Here is a 26,653-nt window from a genome sequence, read left to right as displayed (position 1 = left end):
AGCCAAGTGTTAAACTGTGATGAAAACTCCTAGCAACATAACGACAGAAGCGCTAGGCCTGGGACCTGGCATTTTCCCCTTTGTTATGCAGTTGGAAGGCAATTAAATGTGAAGAATATTGTCATCCTGTTGTAGTGTGCAGAAAACTGCAATATAATAATACAATGGCCTGGTTACAGTCTACAAATATAAATGTATCCACCTTAAGCGTATATTATATAGATCGTCGACCATATTCACCCCTGTCACTTATTCACCCTTATTGCACTTAGCTGCAGATAACTCTCTTAGCTTTTATTCAAGCTAAGGTTTTATTCAAATTCTGCCAGTGTTTAATTGCCAGCTTTTTTAATGCTATACAAGGCCTGGGATATTTCTGCAGGTTCCCTCGTGGAGACACATTAACGTCATCTTGATGTGAGGGGCAACTTGTGAAGGATGGGCCTGAACCAGAGTCGATGCACAGGGTGGTGGCAGGGCAGGCAGGGTCATCCCATGAGATGGATGTGACCTGGTAGCCTTGTGCTGCACCGCTCTGATGCGGATTATGGCATACGGAACTTTAATTATAGGTCTCAGTGGTCTGTCTTTCCCCTTGCCCCCCCTTTTTTTTTTTTTAGATGTCCTGTATATGTTACTGGGAAGCAGATGTTGGGCACAAGCCATTTAAATCAAATCTTTAGTCAGAGCCGCATTAAGTGATGCAAAGTCCAGTTGGGGCAAATTGTGTGTGGAGCTTCCCGTGAAAGAGAAGCTTGAGTCCTGCCTGATCCCTTTGCTCACAAAGGAGGGGAAGGCTTACAAAGGAGACGAGGCAATTGAAATAATCCGGTCAGATGCTCACTGACATAACGTTGATGGGAGTATCGCAAATCCACGTTATTGAGATGGCTGTAGTCAGCCGTCAATGGGAGGAAAAGAGTCGCAGGCTTAGGGTTGGGCAGTTGCTCTGCACAAAATGGAGCCAAGGTACAGCCCTGGTGAAACGAACTGCATGGCTAACATCAAAATTAGCAACGTTTTACTAGCAAGGCAGCCGTGTAACTTGGTGTGAGTCTATTTTCTTCAAGACTGGGTTGGTGTTACGTCTACCCCTTGGCGTCAGGTGTATGTGTAGTTCCAGAAATACTTGTAGAAGCATTGCAACTCAGGTTACTCGCTCCAGATATTCTTTTTTTCATTCCTATATTAGCATAGGGAATGTGTAGTCTGTTGCTGGCATTAAATATCAGCTAAATTCAGTATCCTGCTCAGAGGCTATCCCAACCGACGTGACAGACCTTCCTCTCCTTCCCATTTCATCCTCCATCCACCTTCCCTAAGTAAGTGAAAATTATCAGATTTTATCATATCATCCTCTTTTTTCCCCAGTTGGGCACACTGATGCACTAACAAATAAATAGTGCAAGACGCCACATTTCCTTTAACTTGAGTCTAGAAGAAATATTTTGAAATTGCCCTTCTTTTTATAGCCTCAGTTATTCACTCTTTGAAACGTATTGCATTGTGTAGTTGTGCCATAAACAATTCACTTGAAGTTTATTTATAATGTTATAGCTTATTGACATTTGTGTTAGGGGGGAAAAAAAAGAAAAGTTCCCCCATCCTCCTGGAAAAAAAAGATAAATCTCACGCAATAAATTTGGAGGTGCTTTCAGAGACTGTATGAGAAAACCTACTTGCTTTCATTCTGTTGTAAGGACTCAATTTTGTGCTCGCTGCAGTCACTACTCCCATTGCTACCGGTGTTGCAGGGTCAAGTATTGTATGGGCTATGCTTGTATCTGGACCCAGGATCTAGATAGCTTGCGCAGAAGCAAAGCCCCCTACTCCCATGTTGATTTACATAATTGAATGCAACCCTAAATTCAGTTCCTAAAGCAGTGATAAATCAGCAATGCTGCTTTTTTATTTTTCTTATTCCAGCATTTGGATTTGTAACCATGCTACTTTATTAGTTAATTGTTTACCTAAAAAGAAGGGTTTCTGAGATATGTTGGAAGATTTATTTTAACATTAACCCCAGTAAAGACGCATTAAGAAGCTAACCAGGGATTTTAGAGCTAAGCTCTATTTAAGTAGCTAAGCTCAAAAATTTCTTTTGGGAATGATTTGCTGGTTAAATTTCAGACAGCCTATACGTCCTCCTGGATACTTTTCCTGCACTGTATCTTCTGGATATGTGCCTGCAGGCTCACTTGCTCGTGTTGGCAAGACTCATCATTTCAGTTTCTCCTAAAATCTGTAGGCACTTTGTTTTCTTTTACATTGTGTACCATCATGTAACAACTGCTCGGTGAAGATTGCCCAAGGTTTACAAAAATGGTGCGTTTTTCACTGCTTCAATGCCAAATGCTGAGCTATACCTTGACTTTACGGAATCAGCCAAGTGATTCGTTTGGGTGAATTTTTTTTGTGTATAATTACTTCTGGTGTGGGAAAGGTAATGAAAGTTTTGCCCATGCTTCTTTAAATAAAGTATTTGGACTGTATTTCAAAATGTACTAAGCACCGGATTCATCGGATGAAACACAGGGCCAGGCATAGTCCTCAAGGAGATACAGGCACATTCAGAGTACAGCTCCTCATGTTCTAAGATGCATCTCCAAAACAGGTCTGAAGAGTCACCTGCGCTAAAATGTCTGTTTCTCACCATTGACTGTAATGACACGCTAGCGTGACTAGCTCAGATGCAGACCTCTCCACGGTATGGTTTAGGCTGACGTGAGATGCATCCGTCCCCTTGAGACTGTATTTGCCTCACTTCAACTTTTCAAAGGAAAAAAATAAAAGCAGAAAAAAATAGCAGGGGTAAAACTCACAGGAACCTTTTGAGTCACTGAGCTTTGGTGGGCAGGTTCATCGTATCATCCTTACCATAAACTGGTCAAAATCCGCCTTAACTCACGGTGTCTGCCAATCTGTCTTGATTTGCAGTCTGCCTATTTGTCCCTGTGCCAGCCTCCTTGGTTAAATATTTCTTTTCCTTCCCTCATGTTTATCTCCTCAATGTGCTTAGAAAGAACAGTTATCCCCCCACTCCCCTGCATAAACACACCTGTTTCCCTTTTCTTAATCTAAGCAAACTGATCTTGTCTGGAAACCTCATTTGTGAAATTTTATGAAAATTTTCTTGGCCATTCCAGCTGCCTCTCTCTGCACAGTTAAGTTTGAATACATGTTTAGGGCAGAGATGTATGCATTACTCCAGGCGGAGAATTCATCTTTGCTTTGTAATTGGGGTTTGGCTTTTCCTCTGGATGGTGGAAACACTCAACTGGTCCATCCTGGAACTGGATTAACCTCTTCTGTGAGTGTAACCCGCTGATTGCTCTGAGTCACTATGGGATTAATCCATATATCCAAATAGTTCTTTTTCTCAGTAATCTTCAGCTAAAAATCTTAATAGTTGTAGAATTTTTTGTTAATTTGTCCGGTAATGGATACCCCAAAACTCTGTATTGTTAAGCTTTATCAAAATTTCCTTTATTCCCACCCCATTATTCTTTGCCCTGACAGTGTATTCCAAAGGTGTGCCATCAGCAGATTTTGTGACCGTATAATCTTTCTCCTTACTTCTCTAAGAAACCAACGAAATCACCGAGAGTCGCCACTTGTAACCCTTGCTAGGTTTCCTTTTAATGGTCTCTGTTTTCACAAGTTCCTCAGTCACCTTACACCTCTCAATTGTGGTCCATTTTCTCTGTGTTTCCTAATAATTTTGCACTTTGTGTTACTGAAATACTGTATTTCTTTTGTTTGGAAAATGAGGTGTGTTAACAGAGAAAGCTATCAGGAAATCCTGGCTGGATGCCAGCTAACCTAAGCTTAGCAAGCCTATTGCTACACTGATTGCATTTTGATTTATCTCAATGTTTCTAATTACTCTTTCCCTTAATATTTGTTCAGGTAATGTATGTGTTTATTTCCTTCCTCCTTGATGCATTGGCTCTTCTGGAAAACATCAACATCATCTTTGAAAACTAAAGCTGAGAATTAATTTAATTTTTAGCCCAAGCCTGGATTATTTTTACTTCATTGCACCTTGATTACTTTTGTTGTTCTTTTTTTTCATTTATGAATGTGAAGAATCTTTGGGTATTTGTTTTAATGTTCTCTACACGGAAGAGTTTGTCCTGACATGCGGCAATTCTTGCTTTATCCCTATTCTTTTTACCCTCTAAGGAGTAGCTTTCTGTTGATTATTTTTTTATTTCTTATATACTGTCAGTTCTCTGTTTCTGTTTTCTTCCATTGGGTGATTATTTACACATTTATAACTGATGCCCGGCTTTAAAAGTTTTTCCCCTTCTTTGAGGTACAATGTCTGGATGTTTTGTACCTTTTGACCTAAGGATATTCCAGATGTCCTCTGCTGCCATGCGTGTGGCTTTCCTATCTCTCACAGCCAGTTGTCTTCACTTATTAGTGTCTATAGTTCAATATACTCTCATTTATAATTTACCAGCTCTTGCCCTTCTGAGATGAAGAACCCCAGTCCAGTTTACTTTGTGATTGTTCATTTTTAATGAACTGATTCAATTCCTTCTTCAAGCCAATGGGGACTTCTGCAAAATCCTATCAGTCAGAACCAAATGTAGTGCAGCATCACTTTCTGTGGAGTAATTGGCTATTCAATGAAGAAATAAGCCTGCTATTGCATCTGCAGAAAATCTCAGCCTACTGTTATTAATAGCATTTATTCTCCAAGCTCATATCGAGAAAGATAAGTCTCACATTGTGAGGCAGTGCTCCGTAATATCTATCTCTGTAATAACATAATACAGGTTTGGATGCTGCCCAGATCCGAGCTATCCAGATTTCTAAGGATGGGTTTAATTTCTCCTCCCGTAAGCTGTGTAAGTGATAGGCTTCCGCTCCTTTGTATTCAGTGGGAGGGGAGAGAGAGCTCCAAGAGGTGATTCATCGCATCCCCAGCTGTCTGAGATGGATTGGGTGAATCGCTCTTCTGACATCCCTCTCTCTTCACTCACCAGGGAGGAAAGCCGGACAATTCACATAGAGACTGGAAGGCTGGCCGTAAGGTTGTAGCATTATGTGAGGTGAATACCACCCCAGGAGGATGGTTAGAGCTCAGTCATGGTGTGGCGGTGGCTTGTGCAGGTCTGCTCAAGCTCAATTTACATGAAACCATTTTGCTCTTGCACTGATTTAAAGAGCTCAGCCTGGGCTGCAAACTCCTCAGAGGATTTGATCACTTTAATGGCTAGTTTTGCTGAATTAAGGCTGCTGTAATTGCTTGCGTCTAGCAACTGTAAGCATATTAGCTTAAATTTAGCTTACGAAGATCTGTATATACCGCAGTCACACCTTTGACTGCAGTGGCAATGTGCCCTACAGCATTTCATAGAAAGGATCCCAGCTCTGGTTCTTGGCCACACCATAAATTCTTCAAAACCACAATGTGCTGAACATCAAAACATAGTGAAAAGCTCTTCTTATTTTTCCTCTGACCTTTTCCAAGACAATGGTTTCTGTTAAATGATGCAGTACCAATGCCCGTTTTCAGAGCCGGAAGGATTTCAGTTTTAGAACACATTTAAAATGTATGTTTCATTTTTTTGTTGCGGTTGCATATGTGCCCACAGCTAACAACAAATAAATAAAAAACCATGGAGTGAAATCTAATTGAAAAAGTGCCTAGAGTTAAAAACACATTGTTCCCTAATAGAAAAAAAAAATATAAGCACAAATTTACCATTTCAGCATACTGGGATTTAATTTTGAGGTTAAGCAGATTTTAATATATTTATATGGTAGAAAATAATGGCTGGTTTTGGTTCTATTTTACTTTTTTAAACATTTTTGCAATGATTTCCTACTGCAGAAAAGACTTATTAGATTAGCAAGTAACCAGCTGATTAAATCTTTTATGTCGTTTACAAAGAGGGAGCTCTGCTATTCTGTTGCTCCTTTAGTGTAGAACGGACTCCACTCTCTCCTTCCTGGTTTAGGAGGACATCTCTGGCACTCACACTAACTTGAATGATTTGCTGCACTTGTTAACCTTCATTTTCCTTTGGTGACAGCGTTCCCTTTATCCTCTTGCATGTTTGGCTGTCGACCCCTGTATAACATGACTTTGATAGCTTCATCCTTTCTATTGCCTGGCTTATCAGGGATTCATTAAGCGCAAGAGAACTGAGCTCCCTGTTCTTGCTTGAGGTGAAGAGGTCTGTTCCCACGGCGTGCATCGCAATTGCCAGGAAACCTCTTTCTCAGCCTTGTGGTCAGAAGAGTTTAGCCAGATGCAGATACACAGCTTAGACACTTCTTTCATCCTGGAATACTGAAGTTTGACAATGTGGTAACATCGAGGGGCTGAAGTGACAAGATTCAGGTAATTTTAATAGGAAGGAGTGATCCCTCTGCATTTCAGACTGAGTGCTGTCAGTCATCACTTGTGCCTCCACTATCAAACTGAATTTCCTTTCTTAGTATACCAAGAGAATTTGAGAACACAGACTTTGCAAGGTGCTTATGTCAAAAAACTTGGGCTTTGTTTAATCATGAATGGCTAATTTAATTCCAAAGTTGAACATCCATTCCTCAAAAATGTCTTTCTGGATAACTTTTATCATGGCGTCAGCTATCTGATTAATAGAAATGGTGGTGCAAAAGGGGCTGGTTCAGAGCTACTGCATGTGTCCTCTCCTGGTCTAGTGGCCTTAAAAGTCACTGGGAGAGTCTCCTGTGACTCACAGTTGTAACACTGAAGTCAATGATGTATATCAGAACGGAATTTGGTTCGAAACTTGACACACAAAATGCAATTCTGGAGTAGGTGGTTTTTCAGTTAAAAGATTTCTACAGCTGAGATGATTGAAGAGGAGCAATCCTCATCTGATTAAGGCATGATCAAATGAGTTACACAAAACCTCAAGGGGCAGGATTGGATGGTTTGTAAGATAATGAGGTATTCTCAGTCAGAGAGCACAGACCAACAGATATTACAGACAATTGGCCCGCCTGACTAAATACGGCAATAGAGTAACAAATGCTCCTCCCAGAAGGTTGGATCCTCAGTATTAAAAACGTGCGTTACTTACATGATGCTAGTGCCAGATGGGATTACCTGCTCTATTCAAGGTTTCTAATCACCTCTCTGTTCCTTGCGTGCTGAGGTTACTTCAGGTAGAGCAGATGCTCATCCTTTAGTAGAAGGGTTTACAAATATTCATTACGGAGCACAAATGCAGTTAAAAGAAAAATTAAATTAAAGGCAGCCAGCAATCAGTTGCGTTTAGAATGCTGAATTTCTGAATAGCCCAAACTTAATTCAAGGCAGTTAGTCTTTCACATTAATATCCACCAAAGAGATCACTGCTGAATCTTAGGCAGAGCTTTGTGTATTAACAATTGTGCTTTACTGTCAAGCAAGTTTTAAGTATAAAGGTACCAGCTCGACCCAACCAGTACTTAAACAGTGCAATGCATCACGTGTTAATTTAGTACGTGGTTAATTGCACTTTCCTAGGTAGTGTTTTATGGACTAGGCTTTTAAATCTTCCAATATTGTCTTTATATTTTGCAAGATTAGACAGGAAATGGGAATGCTCAATAAATAAATCTGGGATTTTTTGGCCTTAAAGTAGTGGGTCAAACTGAACTGGCTTTAAGACTTAGAGTGAAATTTACTTAAATGAATTACTCTTTGGAAAGAATACATTTCAATGTCGGCTAAAATGACACATTTCTCTTTGTTTTATGCATAAGAGATGCGATTGTTATCTGTGCTTAGGAAAAAAAAATAATCACAGTGCAAACTTTCTCCCAGACTTTTAAATAAATGCTGTCCTTTTATATTAGTTGTACAACTGCTAAGCTGTCCTTGTAACTTACAGAGATGATGTAATATGGATGGAGGATGGAATGTCAGACTGTAAACTCTCCTGATCAAGGGCTGACTTTTGGTTTGGGTTTGTGCAGTAGAAGGTGCAGTGTCAGCCTTGCCACTGGGGTGAACTTAAGCTACTGCGTGCAAAAAGGGGACTCCCAAGTTTAGATTCCAGGTCTCTTAACTCCTTTCCTAGCTTTAATCTTGGTAATGAACAGCTACTCTTTAAGTAAAGTGGAAATAATGTGTATCTCCTTGACCAACACAATAGGACCCGATCCTACAAAAAACCATGCTGTTTTCTCCCTCTGATTTCACAGCAAGTTGTAAACTTTCAGAATTAGGGTTGATTCGCCGAAACACACTGAAGATTAATTTCGTGAAATACACTTTGAAACTACTCTGTAGTTTTCTTTTTTAATGTAGATACTGTTTCTGTGGGGTGTGACCCTCATTCAGCAGTCCATTGACCCCAGTCCTTTGTGTAATGAACATTGTAAGGGGCTTCCCAGTTTACTGGACAGGTTGGCTGTTCGGAGTGCCTCACAGACATATAACCCAAAGCCAATAAGTAGATATACGTTTAGATGGAAAGAAGAATGATAAACTAGATCCGTGTCCTGTGTAAATGCAAAATACAGAAATCAAAATGGGAAAATTCCACTTCCCCCCATGGTATTAGTCATCATGAGAGCTTGAATGCAAATATAGAACTTCAATTTATTAAGGATTTGGGGATCTGAAACAAATTCCAACAGGATTTGAAAAACATACAAGAACTTTGTCGAACAGATTACATCTAGAAATACCAGATGTATGTTACCCTTCAAACGTTAGTTGTGAAAAGAAACAGAGGTGCAAAAGAGATGAATGTTTTTTTGGTATGGAAAACTCCAGAAACTCTAGTCTTTTACTGTTTTATAATATAATTAGCCAGTGTTTTGACTAGACTGATTTGATAATGATGCATAGAAAAGGGCAATTTAGTCTTGGCACAGTAACTAGGAATGTTTGCCTCATTGCTTTCTATGTCTTAATTTCTACTTTAAATTAAATGTCTTCAGCTTCTGAATGTTTTATATTAGAAACCTTCCTTTACAAACCTTCTATTTTGAGCCACTAATTAATTTAATGCACGAGTTAGGTATATCATGGGATTGCAATAGATCAGGAACATATTTTTCTTCTCTTTTTGCATCTATAAACTCTATTAAAATACATGCAAACCATTTGTGCATTGAGGAGGACATACACATTTCTTGTTCCCTCTCAGATGTTTCTATTAACTTTTTGATGGTCCCTGTGCTTCTATTCCCTAAGTAATTGTACTTCCATTTATTTGTACTTCATTTATCTTGCGTGAAAAAAAAACACAGCAGAAATACTTGCTTTAGGAAAGTATCTGCAATGTCTGTTGACTGGAAAGGAAGTTAACCCTATATGCAAAGGCACGTGGTTTTCTTGCTAGTGCCTTGTGGTCTTTATTACCCTCACTCAGAAAGGTGACGTGCCCACAGTTGTTAGTTCCATGTTCAGTCAGTGAGGCTTCTTATAAATAACAAAATATCCAGAGTTACATTAGCTGCGGTGAAGGATAATATGCGGTGGAGATTGTTGGGCTAGAGGAAGTTACACAGGTACTCTCTGGTGGAAGAGAGGAACAACAGGCTGATTTCTCTGTAGTCACCCATTGCAATTACTTTCTGACGTTTCTCTTGAGCATCTTAATGCTGAGGGTTGTTGAAGTAGGTTGACCCCCGTTTTGGCCAGAATAGCAATCCTCTGCTTGGATTTAATAGAATACTGTTCTCTGAGAAGATTTGAGAAGACTCCACTTGGATGGTGTAGTTCTGTCTGTGACTGCATTTCCACCATGTTTGACCTCCTTGAGGTCAAAGCAGAATCTCCCATTTACTTCAAACTGGCAAAGTATTGAATCACTCCTTTTTGTAATAAACATGCCATTTCTCACTTTGGATTCCACAGAACTATTCTGTTACTTGGCAAAACTGAGCTTGAACGAAGTAATTTGTCCAGCAAACGTGGATAACTTGAGTGCCAAACTTGATTTACCTTGATGAGGACAAACGTAACGGAGGGAGAGGAGGGTTTGGTCTTGTATTCTGTCATCTGAGGCATGGAAAAAAAAATGTATAGAAAGATTTAAAGCAGATGCAGGAATCGCTGTACAGCCTTTTCTGCTAACCAGCAGGATATTTCAGATGAAATAATGATTTTTATTCTTTTCTAGGGGATCAGTAGCCTCTTCAGTTCCTTAAAAGTGGTGCGTCTTCTACGACTCGGTCGAGTTGCCAGGAAGTTGGACCATTATCTGGAATATGGTGCTGCTGTACTGGTGCTGTTGGTGTGTGTGTTTGGACTGGTGGCCCACTGGCTAGCCTGCATATGGTACAGCATCGGGGACTATGAAGTTATAGATGAAGTCACTAATACAATCAAAACAGATAGCTGGCTCTACCAGTTGGCACTGAGTATCGGGACACCATATCGATATAACACCACTGGCTCAGGGCAGTGGGAAGGAGGACCCAGTAAAGACTCCTTGTACATATCCTCTCTCTACTTTACCATGACAAGCCTTACAACGATAGGATTTGGAAACATAGCACCAACCACTGACGGAGAGAAGATCTTTTCGGTGGCCATGATGATGGTTGGCTGTAAGTAGAATTTGATTTTATTGTGTTTAAGCAAAAAGTAGTTTTGTAGCTAGTATGACGGTTGCATAGCACGCTTGCTGTACGCTTTCTTGACATCCTAAAAAATCCGAAGTGCCTGTAAATAATCATGAAATGAACTTGGAATTATTGAAAACGGGAATTGAAATTGTGTAGTTGCTGTAGCTTTTAAATTGCTTGCGAGACTAAGTGTAGTACATCCATAAGTGTGCCTGATGACAATTTTATATTGAGTTCAGGGCCTTTTCTCTACGCTTTACAGAGAGCTTTGATTGTGTTTGAAAGGTCTTGGCTGGAATTTGGTTAAAAGTTACAGTGTATATTCACATTCAAGTAGTCTGACTGAGTTTTGCTTATAAACTTGTACAGGCTTGGAAACGTTTGAAGTGGTTTTAGCCAATTCTTGAAACATTTAGTGGTTCCATAAAGTGATTGTGTACTTCATGGTACTGGTTTGACTTACAAGAAGTTCTGATTTTATCTCCTGAATGTGGTGACCTTTGTCACCAGCAAAGCTAGAAGCAAAGGAAATTGTAGGACATTATATTGCACCTTTTCTCTGCTTCCTGCTGTTTCACAGCGCCGCTGAAACAGTCTAAAACCAATAGCGGTAAGGCACGTTTCTGATTTCACGCGCTGCCAAGGTTAGACCCCCGAGCAGCTCTCCAGGTTAACAAAAATCCTCACAATGTAGTAAAGACTGTTGAAAATGTTCATGTGATTTGGGAGAAATATTTTTCTGTTAAACAAATAATTCTTGGTATTTCTATGATGCCTTCTGTTTTCTGAGCTCCATACAAACACTAAGCAATTATGTAACAAGAGAGCAAACAAAACCTTTTGAAAATAAGATCTGCATAACCTCTCTGATAATTATCTCGGCTAACACTTTGAGCTCATCTCACAGAAACACTGAACTATAAAAAGGAAGTTTTCTTGCTATAGTCTTTCTAGATCTTTAGAAGATTAAAGCCATTTGTTTGGAGATTTTTAATGCTTTTTAAAAGAAGAGGTTGCAGTTTTAGGACTCTGCTTGCAGCGTGGTGCAATGAAATTTCTGCTGAACAGCATCTTTACATGATGGGTTGATGTGTTTCGAAACATTTTGAAGTCCATAAAAAGCAAATGCCCAAGCTAGTGCATTAATGAGCTATTGCAGCTAGGCCGTAGAAAACCTGTAGGTGTTGATAGGCCATTTGTTGAAGCTGCTTACTGGTATTTACAGAAGGCTGAGGATTTGGAGAATAAAGTGGATGTAGAACATTTTAAATATTGTAATATTTACTTCCCTTGTCTTTTGTGGGCACTTCTGTTGCCTGCAGGGGAGGGTCCCACAGAAGGAAATAAGCAGCCATGGTAAATGATTTAGGGTGGGGTGGAGCCATAAAACCATAATGAATAATGATAATAATATTGATAGCAATAACAAAATAAATTCCTGGCCTCAGTAAGTGAAAAGGAAACGGAGCTTGTAACCTGCTTTGTATTTGTTCTGGGTGGATTGTACTCTCGTGTTTTCATCTCTGAAACACACATTAAAGATGTGGAGTACACGTAGCAGTATAAAAGTTGACATTTACAACAATCTACGTAGGTGCCACTGGCTGATTAACAGTTTTCATAAGTGTTACTCAGAAAATTATTAAAGGTACATGTCAAATGTATAAGTGGTACCTGTAAGCTTAGTAGTTGGAAAACCATGAGTAGGTTTATAGGCTTTTGGGCAAAGTCAAAAGTAGAATCTATAATTTAAGAAGCATGGAAAAAGGACAGTTAAATTGCTTATTGCATAAAAATAGTGCCATCTCAATAAATGTGGCTTCTCTTGTGAGTCGGATGAGGAGCACTATGGCATCCAGGAAGGCTACAGACAGAAGAAACCTTCTTTTTAGATTATTTCCAAGTACAAAAATGCTCAGTTACGATCAAATGGTTGAATCTTTTGCAAATGTATCAATGAAGATTTGAAGATTTTTCAACTCATGCACATCAGTATGATAACTGCTTCTGAAATCTAAAGGAGTTGCTTGGTTGGTTGAATACTGGTTCGAAAAATATGCCGACTTCCAAATATATACTGGTCATGGGCTTTATACTTGCACTATTTGTGCAAAGAGATCAGATCTGCAGGATTGTATAAACGTGCTTCAGTGCCAGCTGCTGAAAACACGACAGTTGACACCAAAATGGGACAGGAAGGCACAACAAATAGCTGATGGAAAATGCAATTTCTCAGGCAATCAAAGTAGCCAGTGAGCTTGGGAAGAGGATTTGGCCCCAAGAAAAGGTGTAAAAAAGAACTGAAAATTAGTCAAGTTGCTTTCAAAGCAAGATGTTTCAGGGTTTGTTTTTTTTTTGAACAGTGTTTTGAGATAAACACTCAGCAAAATTCAATTACAGTTCAATCAATAAAGAACTCTGGTCCCTGAACTGACTCCTGTTACAAGCAGAGACAGACTGTGAAATACCTTTGGTAGTTTTCCTGAAGAAGTTTGCTAATACCAATAGTTGATATTGGCAGCGGCGTCTTTTCTAAGAGACTGTGCCAAATAAATGTCTCAAACTTAGCACTGGAATCGGAGATAGTAATTCATCACAACCCCAGCTGCCTACTCGTGCAAACTGCAGATATGAAAGAAAATCTTCACTGCGTTGTCAGCTAGCAGCGGCTTGTTCTGCAAGCCCCAAGTTTCCTATTCGCGCTGGCAAAGTTATCAGGACCCGGGAGGAGTATTTGGAGAGATTTGCAAATCCTTCTGGTGGGCAGGATTGCAAAATGGTGTACTTGTCAAAAATAGCCAAATTAAAATTCTGTAGCTGCTGATAAAGCATTGCTTGGTGCGGGGCGGTGGCGGGGGAAACCCAGATGAATGGGGATGCTTTTCAGTTTGATTGGCAGTTTGTCACTTGGTTGTTCACTGAGGACAGAATCAGGTGGGATGTTTAGACAGAAATACATCACCTGTCTTGCAGGAAAGGGAGATTTGAATAACTTAACCTCATCTTGTGGAGCTTACTTCAGATTTCATTTTGCCTCACTTGCTTTTTCTTGGTGTCCAGGGCTGTTCAGCAATATTTTTTCTGTTGCTTCCTGTCACTTGAAAAGCTAAAAATAGCAAACATAAAGCATCCTCTGACAAGGGAGCAAGGTTTTTACAAGGGTTAATGTCTAAATACCTATTCTGCATTTGCTGCCTAGAGTTGCTGAATATGCACTGAAAACCTGATTTTTGTAGCTCCTTTTGTGTTGATATAGGTCATTTCGTCCCCTCTCGGCACAGAACAGAACAAATAGATAGGTCCGTCGGATCCTTTGAATGGACCAGGAATTGTTTATCATTCAGGAAGGACCATTCTTGCAAACCTCCCGTTGTCTCCTCTCAGCTCACAGCCTCTGGCAAGAAACTTGGCCTCTGTTGCTGTGTGTTGCTGTAGCTCAGTCCACAGGCAGATTTTAGGCTTCTGCAGCGCAGCCGTGGACGTAGATGTAAAACTAACTGGTTTCGTGCCTTTCGCAAAAAGGAATGTATTAAAAAAGACGCCAGGAAGATACTTCTGGTTTGTCCACCATTACTATCTTGCGACTCAGCACAGCCAGGACTTCAGCGACCAGAAAGTCTGTAAAAGGGAAAAGGCGTTTTGGGGGAAGTGGAAATATGGCAGGGCAAAACAGTTTGCAGAATTCAGGAGAGAATTGTTGTTGAAGAAACAATTGTGAGTGTTTAAACGACAGGTTTGTGTAGTGCTGTATGCCTTCTTCCCTCCTGTGCTTCCACTGGGAGAAAAGTGGCCAGCTTTCCAGCTGGAAACTCAAAAGGTCTCTGATACGCTTCTGTACGCTGCTTCCGTAACCTGGAGCAACCGGTTTGCCCCCGTCCATGTGCAGGACACAGAGCAGATTGCAGGGTCTGTCTAGCCCCATAAACATGTCATTTACTTGAGTTTATTCGTTCAGCTGAGTGGGCCCAGCCCAACGCATACTTCATCTAATCAATAACAGAAATCCAGTACATACCACTGGTCGCTGACATGCTCTGATGGTCCTTGCTGCAAGGGAAGGTCGGAACAAGATACTGAAGGTCGGAGTGTCAATGAACATTAAATACTTCACTGTTTCTCAGGATGTGAAAGTCCCAGAAGAATCTCTTAGTCATCCATCGGTCCCCAGAGGAGCAGATAAAGAGTGCTTTGTTGTTCTTGCGTTAGGGAGATACTTGTATCTCATATACATAGCTTGCTTTGTCTTCTATTTACTTCCAGATTTATGGGGAGGTGGTTGTCGGGGAGATACTATTTTTTGATGACTGATTTTAAATTATGATGAAGACAGGCTTGTTAATTCAAATTGGTTTTGTGTATGAGCAGAAGGATTTGTGGTGATTGTACAAGGTACCTTGTCTCAAAAATTGGTCACTTCTGCCAGCTATTGGAGCAATTTCTAGACAGCTTCTTCCAAAACTCAGTTTTCTAATTTCATGGCTGGAGATGCAGACTTCTTGTTTTCATCTTAAAAATAACCGGGATGATGATTTACAGGCTGGAAAAGAAAACAGACGCGATTGCTGTCGTTTTGATCCCAAGTTGTTATTGTTCAGGGAGAGCTGATGAAGGAGAACGTGGGTGGGTTTCTCTTGATACCCTGCTCTGCTTATAATCTCACTAAACAGAGAGAATAGGACATGCTCTTTCCTATTGAGATCAGGTGAGGTGCTCTCCTCCTAGCCACTTCTGGTTCGAAAACCTCCGGTATCGGGCGAACGATGCTGAAAGGCTGGGTTGCCCCTTGCTGCTGCTCAGCTCTTGTTTTGGAGTTGTGACACGGACTGCCGCAGACTGTCAGTCATCTCACCCTCACCACTGATCTGCCAAAACCTAATTCATTATTCAAGCGGGTTCTCTCATTGTTCAAGTAACATTCGTCAGTTCCCTGCCAATATATGGTAGTTAGCCACTTGAGTGCTGTTTGTATGAATCATGGAGGTTTATCTAGTAAATTTGTTAAGCGGTGGCTAAGCCCACGCACTGACACAACAGTGTATAATTGTAGGAAAGCACTTGTCTGGCAGAATTCCAGACAAGCAATCCCAAGAGTCCATAGGATTTAATTTTTGATCCTGAGGAAAATGTATGTGTAAGATAGCACCTTCTAGCAAAAATCGTTGCCAGTAACATAGATTAAATCATGTTTTTCCCAGCAACAGATAGTAACGTGAGAAGGCCTTACCTCTGTAGGAATTCATAGGCTTGAGTGTTTAGCTATGTTGAAATCCAGCTCTGCTCTGAGGACGTCCTACAAAAGTCAGTCCTGTGTAAGGGCATATTTGTTTCCTGCAGAGATGTGGGAGCTGGGAGAGACACGGCTCTGCACCCCCGTCCAGGGGCCGCAGAAGGGTTTGACCTCTTCAGCAGCAGAGAACTTGTGCCAATTTTTGCACTGCTCCTTACAGTTTCTTAAAGCGTGGGTCAGTAGGGGGAAATGTATCTCTTTGAACAAAAGTGTGGCCCCACTGGCGAGCTCTTAATTGCTTCAGCCAAGTACAGGTGTAACCCCCAAACTGTGTTTGGCAAGTGGGGTGCAGGATGCTCTCACAGCAATCGGTGTGAAGTGGCTGGAGAGCTGGGTGGCAGCCTGCGGCCCCTGTAGCGATCCTGTGCAGGTTATTGCCGGGGTGGACTTCGCAGGGTTTTGATAGTCCTGTCGTATTTGCCTCAGTGAAGGAGGGATGAAACAGCTTTTCTCTTCTTCATACTCTTCTACATTGTACAATGTGAATCTACTACATAGTTTGGCAAAACTGCCCTGATCGAGGCTACTGAGAGGAGGGCACAAGGGTGCTTCCAAGCTAGGAGCTCTTCTGTGTGCAGCTGCTTCCCTCTTGCTCCTCTGCACAAGCATACATCCACGTGGAAAGGCTGCAGACTCAGCTGTGCGTTAATAACTACGTCTCAAAGACAGAGCATTTTATTTAGGGGTGGTGGAAATTGCCTGAAGGAGATCATTAGTTTCTAATTGTACTTCTGAGAGTTGTAGGGCTAATGGAGGAGGAGGTGCTGATGTGGGGACTGCCTTGCAGTAAAGAACTGCTTGACCCAGAGTGGTTTTAAACATTGAGACAGGGTGACAAGGGTTTTCCCAGAAGGGCTGATTTGGGTGTATTTCTAGCTGTCTTGCTCTGGGCAGGTTGGCATTTGGCCTCATCACCAATATCCTGCTGGATACCAGAAGTAAAGCTGTGCGTCACTCCTACCTCTTGTCTTTGGAGTGTATCTTGATATTTCAGATCTTGAAGAAAGGTTCTCAAAAGGTGGCAGGACACCTAGAAGACTAGAGGTAAAGATTTCTGCACAACTAAGTCAGTGATAGAAGTTAGAAGTGAAACAGGGTAAATTTAGTAGTTTAGTATTTCAGGTGAGGCAATGAGAAAGGTGGTAAATTCTTTAAGATCCAAATCAGGAGAGAGTAAAACTGTTTATTCACATTTACCCATCAGCACGAACGAAAGTGACACAAAGTTAGATGAAGTTGCCTTGCAAGTGGAAATTTCCCCTTTTGAGTGCCATTGAAAAAGATTTTTGACACTTTTAGACTGCTGAACCAAGTGATACCAGCTCTATAAAGCAAGGATATAAAGATTTTTCTGTGATATCTTTTAATTATTAGCAATCTCAGTTGTGTCTCACAGCTGGAGCAGATGAAGTGTTTCCAGGCAAGGTGTTGGTCTCAGCGCAGCAGACCGAAATCGGCAATCTTAATATTCTCAGAACAGCTGCATGGAAAAGGCTTAGAGTATAAACGTATCGGTAGCTACAGTAAAAAACAAGTCACTCTTAGGGAGTAAAAGATGCAGCATCATCCACTTTTTCATGAAACTTCAGTCTAAGGCTGAGATTGGTGCGGATACAACAAGGGTAATTGGCAGAAGCGCCATGGGGGACACGTGTGCCTTGTTTTGCTTTAACTCTGAGATGGCAGTAGATTTTTAGATATTCAGGTTCTAGTTCATAGCAAAAACATGTGTCTTTATATAAAGAACTTTAAAACTGTAAAATAGCCTCCTTGGGAATTTTTTTTGCAAGGTTATAGCTAGCATGTGTTTGTATAAGCTTTACTTTTATTATCATTGGCTTGATATGTTTAAATGAATTTATGGTATCAAGAGAGATGGGGCAGTGAGTGAGAGAGGTAAGAATGAAGACAGAAATGTTATTTCATGCTATTGAGCTATGTTATTTAAAACAACTGAAAATTGCTATTAAATAAATGATATGTAAAAGTGGAAAATCAACCTTTACATAGTGTTCTTGCTCACACACAGTGCAAGCAACCACCTCAAAGGGTCCCAGAGGGATTATCAGGTTGTCCCAGATTACTCATAACATCTCTCAGGAAGCAAAAAGTTTGAATTAATCCAACTAGATCAGCAAATATATCCGACTAGCTCACAACACAGCGCGGCTTTATAGCATATTGTGCTAGAGGGATAAACACATCTTAGATAAAAGATAGCCCCCGAGGTACAGCACTTGGATGGAAGGGGCTTGGGAGATTGTTTGTGATTTTCTGTTCTGAAGTTTCAGAAAGCCAAGTGAGTGATCTAGGCGTGTGTCTGCACAGAGATCCTTTGAAATCCGCAGGGCTTAATTTTGTATACTCATGAGGTAATACCTGTGTGTGGTTGACAAAAAAAAAAAGGGCCAGTTACCCAGGTAGATCCTGCCTGATTTCAGTGGAGCTGTTCTCCGCAGCAGGCACTGCTCTTCAGTGGGTAAACCAGGTATTTTCTGTTAAATCTCCTTAATATTGGCCTGGCTTTACTTGTAGGCAAGCGCTATGGTTTATCAACCAAAGTGTACAGAAAGCTGTTAGGATGGGCAGTGGAGTGAGGAGACAAATTGTTTTGGGAAGTGTCCTGTTGTAGAAAAATTGAATCAGAGCAGTGAATCAGGCCTTAAAATATTATTTTTTCAGGTCGATCAAGAGATTTCCTTGCCTAAATTTTGTTAGGTTGAATTTGAGAACTGAAAAACTGTGTGACATTGTTGCACATCCAGAGAGGCTGGTAGAGTTGGGGTTTTTGTGGTGTTTTGGTTTGGTTTTTTTTGGTTTTTTTTTGTTGTGTTTTTTTTTTTTTGTAAAAGAAATAGAAGGCCTAAATCTCTGGGAGGTTTCATTATTGCATTGCTGCCTGTGGTATGGTACTAACAGATATCAGGTAGTTGGACAAAAGATGACAGATACTAGTTCTTGGTTTCTTATTGCTTCATTTCGGTAGGTCTGTAGTAGTACAATCTCATGTTCCTCTTGAAAATACTAAGCGCACTGAAAACTGAACCTGTGCGTCTCTCGTCTTCATTTAGCTTTCCTGCAGCTTTTTCTGCAAGAACCTTGATAAAATCAGGAAAAATTTTCTGCTGGTGGAAGCATATCCTACGTGGGAGTATGACTGGGGGTTCCTCCTTAAAGAGCTTTACCCCTTTCCCTTAAATCTGGAGGAAGGACAGGATGGCATCCAAAATGGCATCTCTCCGCTGGGTACCTGCTGTGCATCCCTGCCAGTGCTGAGTCAAAAAAAAAAATCCAGTTGTGCTTCAGTAGGAATATTTTGGTCGTGAATGATTAAAACCAGTTTTCTTCCACTGGCCAGCAGCCAGCATGTATTTGTCAGGATGAGTTCATGGCAAATTAATCTGATTTCTTTCTTTGACAACATAACTGCCTGGTGAATAAGGGGAATTTAGTAGATACAATATATCTGAACTTTTTAAAAGGCTTCTGACGCTTCTGACAGTGGTCTCATAGCAAACGAGTGAAAGATTTTCTCAACACAGTCATAACAAAGTTGGCGATAACTGATTGAAAAATCTCTCTCAAAAAGTAATCAAGGGCTTCACTGTCAAACCTGTAGGGAGTTGCCAGGGAAGTCTTTGCCCTGCGTGTGATTTTATTCAACACTTTCATTAGCAGAGTTGAGTGACAGAACAGAGAGTACATCAGGAGAGTTATGGGAAGGGCTGCAAGTGGTTTAGATGACAGCATCAGAATCCATAATGATCCTGATAAATTGGAAAGGCGGCCCGAAATCAGCAAGGTGAATGTCAATAAAGGCAAGTGCAATGCACCATGTGTAAAGAGGGCAAATCAAATGTGTACGCGCAGTATAGGGAATAACTGGCTCTGCTGCTGTGAGGCTGGAGAGGATCTTGGAGGAAAAGAGAGGGGGAAAGTGACAGGCAACCGCAGACTGAATGTAACACAACAGTGGGCTAAAAGTTGTAAATCTCACTCTGGAAATTATCAGCAGCAATGTCATAGGCAAGCTGAAGAAGGCATTTACTCTGCTGGGGTTAGAACTAGTGAGACTTTTTTTTTTTTTTGATACGGGGCTTTTTTTTTGATACAGCTGTGGACCACCTGGTGAGAGAAGAGATCAATAAAAATCTGTTGTAAGACAGGATCTCCGGGGAACAGTTGGAGGAACTGCCTTTGGTTTAGGCTGATGCAAGCTCAAGGGGAACATGAAGATTGACTTCTACCATGGAAAGAAAGCGTGCTTGAAAGGGGAAAAAAAAGTTGGTCCTCTGTGTTTTTTGAAGGGCAGTCAGGTTTCAGGCCATGGGCAAACCCACAGCCAGGTTTGGTAGACTCCAGTTCATCAATGTGTATCTGTCAGGCTTGCTCTAGGTATCCTTGCTCCTGCCTCATATGGCAGTTGGACCAGGCGATCCCTTGAGGTCCCTCCCAACCCTACATCTCTCCGATGTTGCAGGGAGAATAAGGTACTAGCAAAGCTCGCTTTCTGTAGATGCTTGACCATCCTTTAACATGTACTGATGTTTTATGGTCCGTGGTGTAGCTGGGTGCATGTTTGCACTGCATATTCATCCTATATCACTTCCATATTTGAACTGTAAAATGTACGTGCCCATGCTGGTATACAGTCATCCTGGGGAAGTTCAGCTCCCCGTGGAAATGCTGTTATCATCCAAATCGTGCAAGGCTTTGAGAGATGAATGGGGGTGTCCAACACTAAAACAAAGCTTTAGTGGGATTTTTTCTGAAGTACAAGCACTACATGGTAGCGTTCGTATTCTCTAACATATTTGGAAAGCATTGTCTGGAGCTGATGAATCTTGATTCAATTATTTATGGAAGAAGAACCTGTTCTCACTGTGGATCTGAATCAAGTCCATCTGCAGGAAACAGCAGGAAATTAATTTCAGTAGAGGAGTTTGACTTTTTTTGGCTTTAAAAGTTTTTGTTACTGAAATACAGTTCTCGGCTAAATGTTGTTTCCTCAGTGTTTTCATTAGGACTTTTTCATTAAGAAAATAAAGACTTACACTAAAGAAAGAGAAAATATTAATTGTATCTTGGAAATTTTATTTTCCCCCTCTTTTTTCCTGTCTTTATTGCTTTAAAATAATTTTTTTAAAAATTCCGCATCTTTTGGTATTACCCACTGGAAGAATATTAGAAAGATGGAAGTAGAATCTTCCTTAAAGAGCGAGAGAAAAGAGAATTTGGGGCAATTTTCTAATTTTTGACAATTTCTCTCATTTTCCAGGAGAAACTAAGAAAGCAGGTAAAGGGAAAAAGGCCAGCAGATAGAAAAAGATATTTTTTAAAAGTTGAAAGATTAATGAGCAGTTATCTTATTTTGTCTACATTTTTGTTGCATAACAACATGAAGGATTTTCTAATAGGGCAGCATATTTAATTTCTTCTAAAGTACGTCACGAAAATGAAAGCGTATTTCAAAGCTCTATTGTGAAGCATAATCAGAATTGAAATAAGATGAAGTTGATGGAAAAGTGGTTATAAATATCTGCCATTGTTTTCTACATGGTGATGTAACAATTAGGAATGGCTTGGAGGCTGAATTCCTCTGCAGGGAAAAGCCCAGCTCTGTAGAAATAGCATCGCGTCGAATTCTGTGTCAGTTTGTCTTCAGGGGAAGATGGTCACTTTTGAGGTAAAAGCCCCTTAAATTGGATCTTTCCTGAAGTTGGAACACTGGAAGTAGCAGTCATATCTGTGTCCCTTCCAAATTTGTGTTTGTGTGTGCACAATGCCAACAGTAATGGTAGTGGTTATGAAAACATTGTAATTCTCACAACGCGTTGGCAAGGTTGAACAGCCTGAAAGCATCGTCAGTTGTCACACAGACGAACATTATCTGCCTTAGGATAAGGTGTTGCATCCTTTAAGTCTTGCCTCTCTTGCCTTGTATGAGATCGAATAGCATTAGGTTAAAGGCTAGGAGGGCAGAGCAAGGTGTGATGAATCCTCACCTGTTTTTTAAAAGCATTTAATCACATCCTTCGGTCCTTCCTGAACTGGGACCTTAAACCTATGGTGTGCTCTGAGCGCTCGAATAGTCCCACTGACCTCATTGTTGCTTAATGTGAGCTTACCTTTAAGTGTTTTTCTGGCCGCAAGCCATAATGAAAGGAATATTTCTGACTTTAAGGTTTATGGGTGGATCTTCCAAATATAGTCAAAAGGGAATTAGGAGGCTAAGTCCCATTTGAAGGTCGCCAGGACTCATGCCTAAAATTCATGTAGGCATATTGTAAAACCTCAGAGACCATATCAACAAGGTCCTATGTATGGAAATTATTTTTTACATAGTATCTTTGATCACCTGTTCGGAAAAGACGTGGGAACGCTGTCATTGCTTTATGTGGCGAAAGGACGAGCTTCATTTGCCCTTCTTCCTCCTTGAGCAAAAGCATTTTAAAGCACAAATTCTGATGGATGCTTCCTCTCCATTATTTTTGAATAGGAAATTGAGGCATAAAGAAGGTTACTATTGTGCCTCATTAATTCAGACATTTCCTGCCCAAATTGATAGTCCACCTTACATAAAGGAAGTGTAACTTTCTAGTTAATCAGACACAATCTTCTGCATTAGCATTTAAAAGAAAAATTAAAAAAAAAAAAAAGGAAAGTCAATACGGTAAGAAAGAAGTTCAGAAAAATGCTGTTGGCATCAGTGCCATATCAGAAAATATTGAAAGAGCTGGAGGATGAAAGTCTGAAATGATTAAATGTGGGTGAAGATTGGTCATGCAAGAAGGAGCTTGTAATCATATCTCCTTATCTGAAGACAAATGAAGTGAAGGAGGAGAGAAGGGGAAGACAAGTGTGTGAGATGCCCGCAACACCCGTGGTACGGTCACAGCTGTTGGAGGTCCTTGGCCAACCTTCCCTTTCCCCATGCACAAGCCATTTTAGCAGGGAGGTCTCTTTAGTGGTGCTCAAGACTCTGCGTGGGTTCCTGCGCGAGTGACAGTGTGTTGAGCCCTATCACATACGTTTCAGTTGCAACAGAGGCTGAAAGCTGGTCCTGCTGAGAAGTGAAACACAGATGAGCCCGCTGGTGTCTCGTAGGACCTTGTGGGAGCTGATGTGGTTGGTGCCACTGAGCTCCTTGTCCCCTTGTTATGCCTCACGTAGAAGCAGGTGGGTGCCCATGGTTGCACCCACGTTGAGGTTGCTTTGCTGTCTCTTCTGGGAAGTCGAGGGGTAATATTAGCTATTAGATGGGATTTTAAATGGCAGAATTAGAGAGATTTATTTGAAGCATTAGTCTTCATTTCAAAGTAATAAATCTTCATTGTCAGAACTTCCTTAATATTTTTCAGGGATCGTAACAGATGCACATTATTGGTGTTGTGCTGGTGGGCTTTGCTGCAGGATTACAATTTCAGGAACTCAGTGACTTCATAGATCCCACAGCCTGCTTTGGGCATTTTTGAAAAATAATTTTTTTCCCAAGCTTCAGAGCAGGGCCCAGCCCTGCAGCTGTGTTACATATTCTGTCAACTGCTAAAGGAGTGATCCGGGAAAGGACAAGCTAAAATCAAGTTTCTGTGTAACCTGTTAAAAAAAAACAAAACCAAAACCCAGGAATATCAGATAGTATTAATGAATTAAGCCCTAAAGTGCTTTGCTAAACGAAGTACTTCATGATAAATATTGGGGGTCTCCCATGTAAAATATTCCCTAGCTATCTTAGGAAAGAGTGGCATTTAAACTCCCTTCGTTACAGACAGAATAGCGAGAAAATGATTCATATGGTTTAAACATGGGTGTGTTTTTGTTTAAACACTTATTATAAGTAAGAGAAGCCATTAAAGACATCTAAATGTTTGCAATATTGTAAGGGGTGATTAGAGGCTTTGGAAGAAGTTTAATGGAAACAGCATCGGTATTGAACACCCACACAAGCACACAGAATAGGAGGGACAGGAAGCCGAACTGAGCAGATTTGTTATTAGTCAGATTGTTGTTGCTGTTGTTTTTACAGTCTATTATTGATATACAAACACGCTGTTGAAGAATTAGTAATCTAGAACATTGCAGTTCATTAGAGTTTTTAGTGGTGATCTAACAGGCACGCTCCATCTGGATGATAATAAGAAATAATGGACCGTAGAGAAGTTATGCATCCTCACCTTATAAGCCATTTTCAGCCAGCTGAGAAAGCATCAAAGAGGATGTTTGCTGAAATATGTCACTTTGCGATTATAAATTCAAAGGGAACAAACGGAGCCCTGTGTTCTTTATCTCCACACCAGATATTTAATCCTTTCTTCCTTTGCGTGCTGCACAAATACTTCTAGCCAAATTTATGCTGTGGATAAAGGCGTGTCATTGTGTCAATATGACACAGACTGCCGTGGCATGACATTTTTAATGGTTTTTATGTTGCTGCAATAAGAATGTCAGAATGAATCAGACTTTCTCATAGTTTATTAACTTTCAGGTTATAATTGTAGCAACACATCTAATGGCACGTCATCTTCACATCTAATGGCAACACATGGAGATTGTTAACTAATGGGTGTTCATGTGTACATGAAATGGAGTAGTCAGTTGTGGTCTCTTTTAATTGGTAGCCTTTAACACAGGAACACGAGCTTTTGGATAGAGATGTCTAAAGGTTAAGGCTCTCGTCTAGGAACGTGAAACCTTTAGTTTCATTTCCAGATCTGACATTAGTTAGAATTATGAACTTTGGCATTTGTTAAATTTTGTGGTTCTTTTTTTTCCTCTCCAAACCTATGCCTGATTTATTGGTTTAAATGTTAAGCGGCTCAGGGCAGGAACTCCGCATGTTTTTGTACAGTGCCTACCAAACCACATTCCAAGTTACAGGGAGCCAACGAAAACAACTGAAAATTTCCAGGAGTAACAAAAAAAGTAGTCTGACTGCACTGTATTACTCGGAATTGCTGTAGTTAACTTCACGTAACCAGTTCAGACCTCGGGTTAAATTCAAAGAGTGCAGGAGGCATTTAATTTTTACCAATCTACAGTTTAAAAGCTCAGGTGAAGGCAGAGGTAAATGGAGGATACTGTCCATTGCTGTGGCTGATCTGATACCCTGCAGTCAGGATATTTCGTGATAGACAAAAGTTCACGTGGGTCTGAGCCACAGCGTTTGTGGGAAGAAAGCAGATGAACCTTCTAGTTCACCCTGATTTAAAAAAAAAATAATAAAATGTATGAATTATTTTTGCTTCAGGGGATGCAGCCTACCAAATAGGACTGGAGGCAGTTCTTCCTACCATGAGTAGTGTGTTCAACGGTAAATAGTTCCAGGATTAACATAGCCAGGGTACATGGCAACAGTAAGGAGTTGTGCTGAAATTAGTGCCTGTCTCTTGCTTCTCGTAACAATGTGATGAGCATATGTAGGCAGAAATGCAATGGTTGAATATATCTTGATCTTTTAAACTGATATATTCTCATGTTTAAGGCAGAGTCAGTATTATTCAGGAGAATGGCAAGATATACATGGCAGACATGATAAAGCCACGACAGGTATCTCCTATAAATCCTCAAAAGGTTTGTAAATCCTATCACAAACACTGGAAATGTGAGTTGTTTAGGATATTAGGCAACATATTCAAAACACTGATACAGCTTTTGGGACTTTATTTCCCAGTTGCTTTCAGAGAGATCTTGGCTTTTTCGTTGTGTTTCCTTTTTTCTGAAAATCGTTCCCATTATAATCGACATGGAACATTTTAAACTGGTTTGGGATCTGCTCCTTGCTCTCTTCTTAACCCCCAAAACAACCCAGAAATATTAATTATAAAAAGGAAATGTGAGATAAAAACTACTAAATAGGCACGATTAAGATAAACCATCAAGTCATTACTCTGAGTTCCCTGAACTCCAAGCACTGAGTCTTGGAGTACCAAGCCTTAATAGTAGATTAATATTAGGCACTTTTCCCATAATGAAAAAGAATCCAATTTAAAATTATCACTTTATCTATCTATCTATATAGATATCTTAAATTTTGATGATTTTTTCATTGGTTTGAACTTTTTGCACAAGATTTTTGTGGTTTCTTGTTCTTGTAACCTGTTTCTGTCTTAGAAATTTTGAAGTAACCTTAAGAAGAAAAGCATAAATTAAGTAAAGTAAAGTAAATTCAATTCTACTGGAGATGAACGAAAATGTTGTTGTTTGAATGCTTTTAAAATTTAAAGGATATTTTCAATGTTTGTATATATGTTTTATCCTAATGTGATAAGTAATTGCACTGAATTTGAGGCTTCTGTCTATAACTTGTTACTCTTACACATACTTCCAAAAATGAATGAAAAAGACTATATTTTTCATGTAGAGCTACAACAAATGAAAACCAGCCAAATTAATTTTCTCTCAGATTTCCTGAAAACATTCACCTTAACATTGGAAAATATCAGGCCAAAACAAATTAGTGTGATGAAGGAAGTAAATTTAGAGTGGGAGGTGAAACTCTGTCTCCACTGGGGAATGCTCTGGTCACTCTGAAAATAACATTTTAACTCTCTTTCTTGCTCCAATCTAAATATCCTTATTTTGGTAAAAAGACATTGGATATAGATTTGTGAGACCTAGTATTACCTTACTTCCATTTCCTGCAAATTTTATACTCAGCTTTATATTTGTAATACTCTCTTTCATTGTTTTTTGCTTCTTTCACATTCAAGACACCTAACTACAAATACCAAGCAAGTTAATATTGTAGGCAGAAAATTTGTTTGGAAGAGTGTCACAAAATGAGGATAAATCCATTTCTTAGGTTGTGAT

At 40.1% G+C, this 26,653-nt stretch overlaps 1 protein-coding gene across 2 annotated transcripts in view; it reads left to right on the top strand.

Annotated features, from left to right (window-relative positions):
* The window catches only part of KCNH5 (potassium voltage-gated channel subfamily H member 5), a 176,372-nt gene that overhangs the window by 51,246 nt on the left and 98,473 nt on the right, over nt 1–26,653 (top strand). For both annotated transcript variants that reach the window (XM_074583717.1, XM_074583718.1), the window contains one exon: nt 10,110–10,539. In XM_074583717.1, the coding sequence (XP_074439818.1) occupies nt 10,110–10,539 (430 nt within the window). The remainder of the gene's footprint in view (nt 1–10,109; nt 10,540–26,653) is intronic.

Source organism: Larus michahellis, chromosome 4 (assembly GCF_964199755.1).
Source record: "Larus michahellis chromosome 4, bLarMic1.1, whole genome shotgun sequence".
Taxonomy (NCBI): Eukaryota; Metazoa; Chordata; class Aves; order Charadriiformes; family Laridae; genus Larus; species Larus michahellis.
This window is presented reverse-complemented; position numbering and strand designations above follow the sequence as displayed.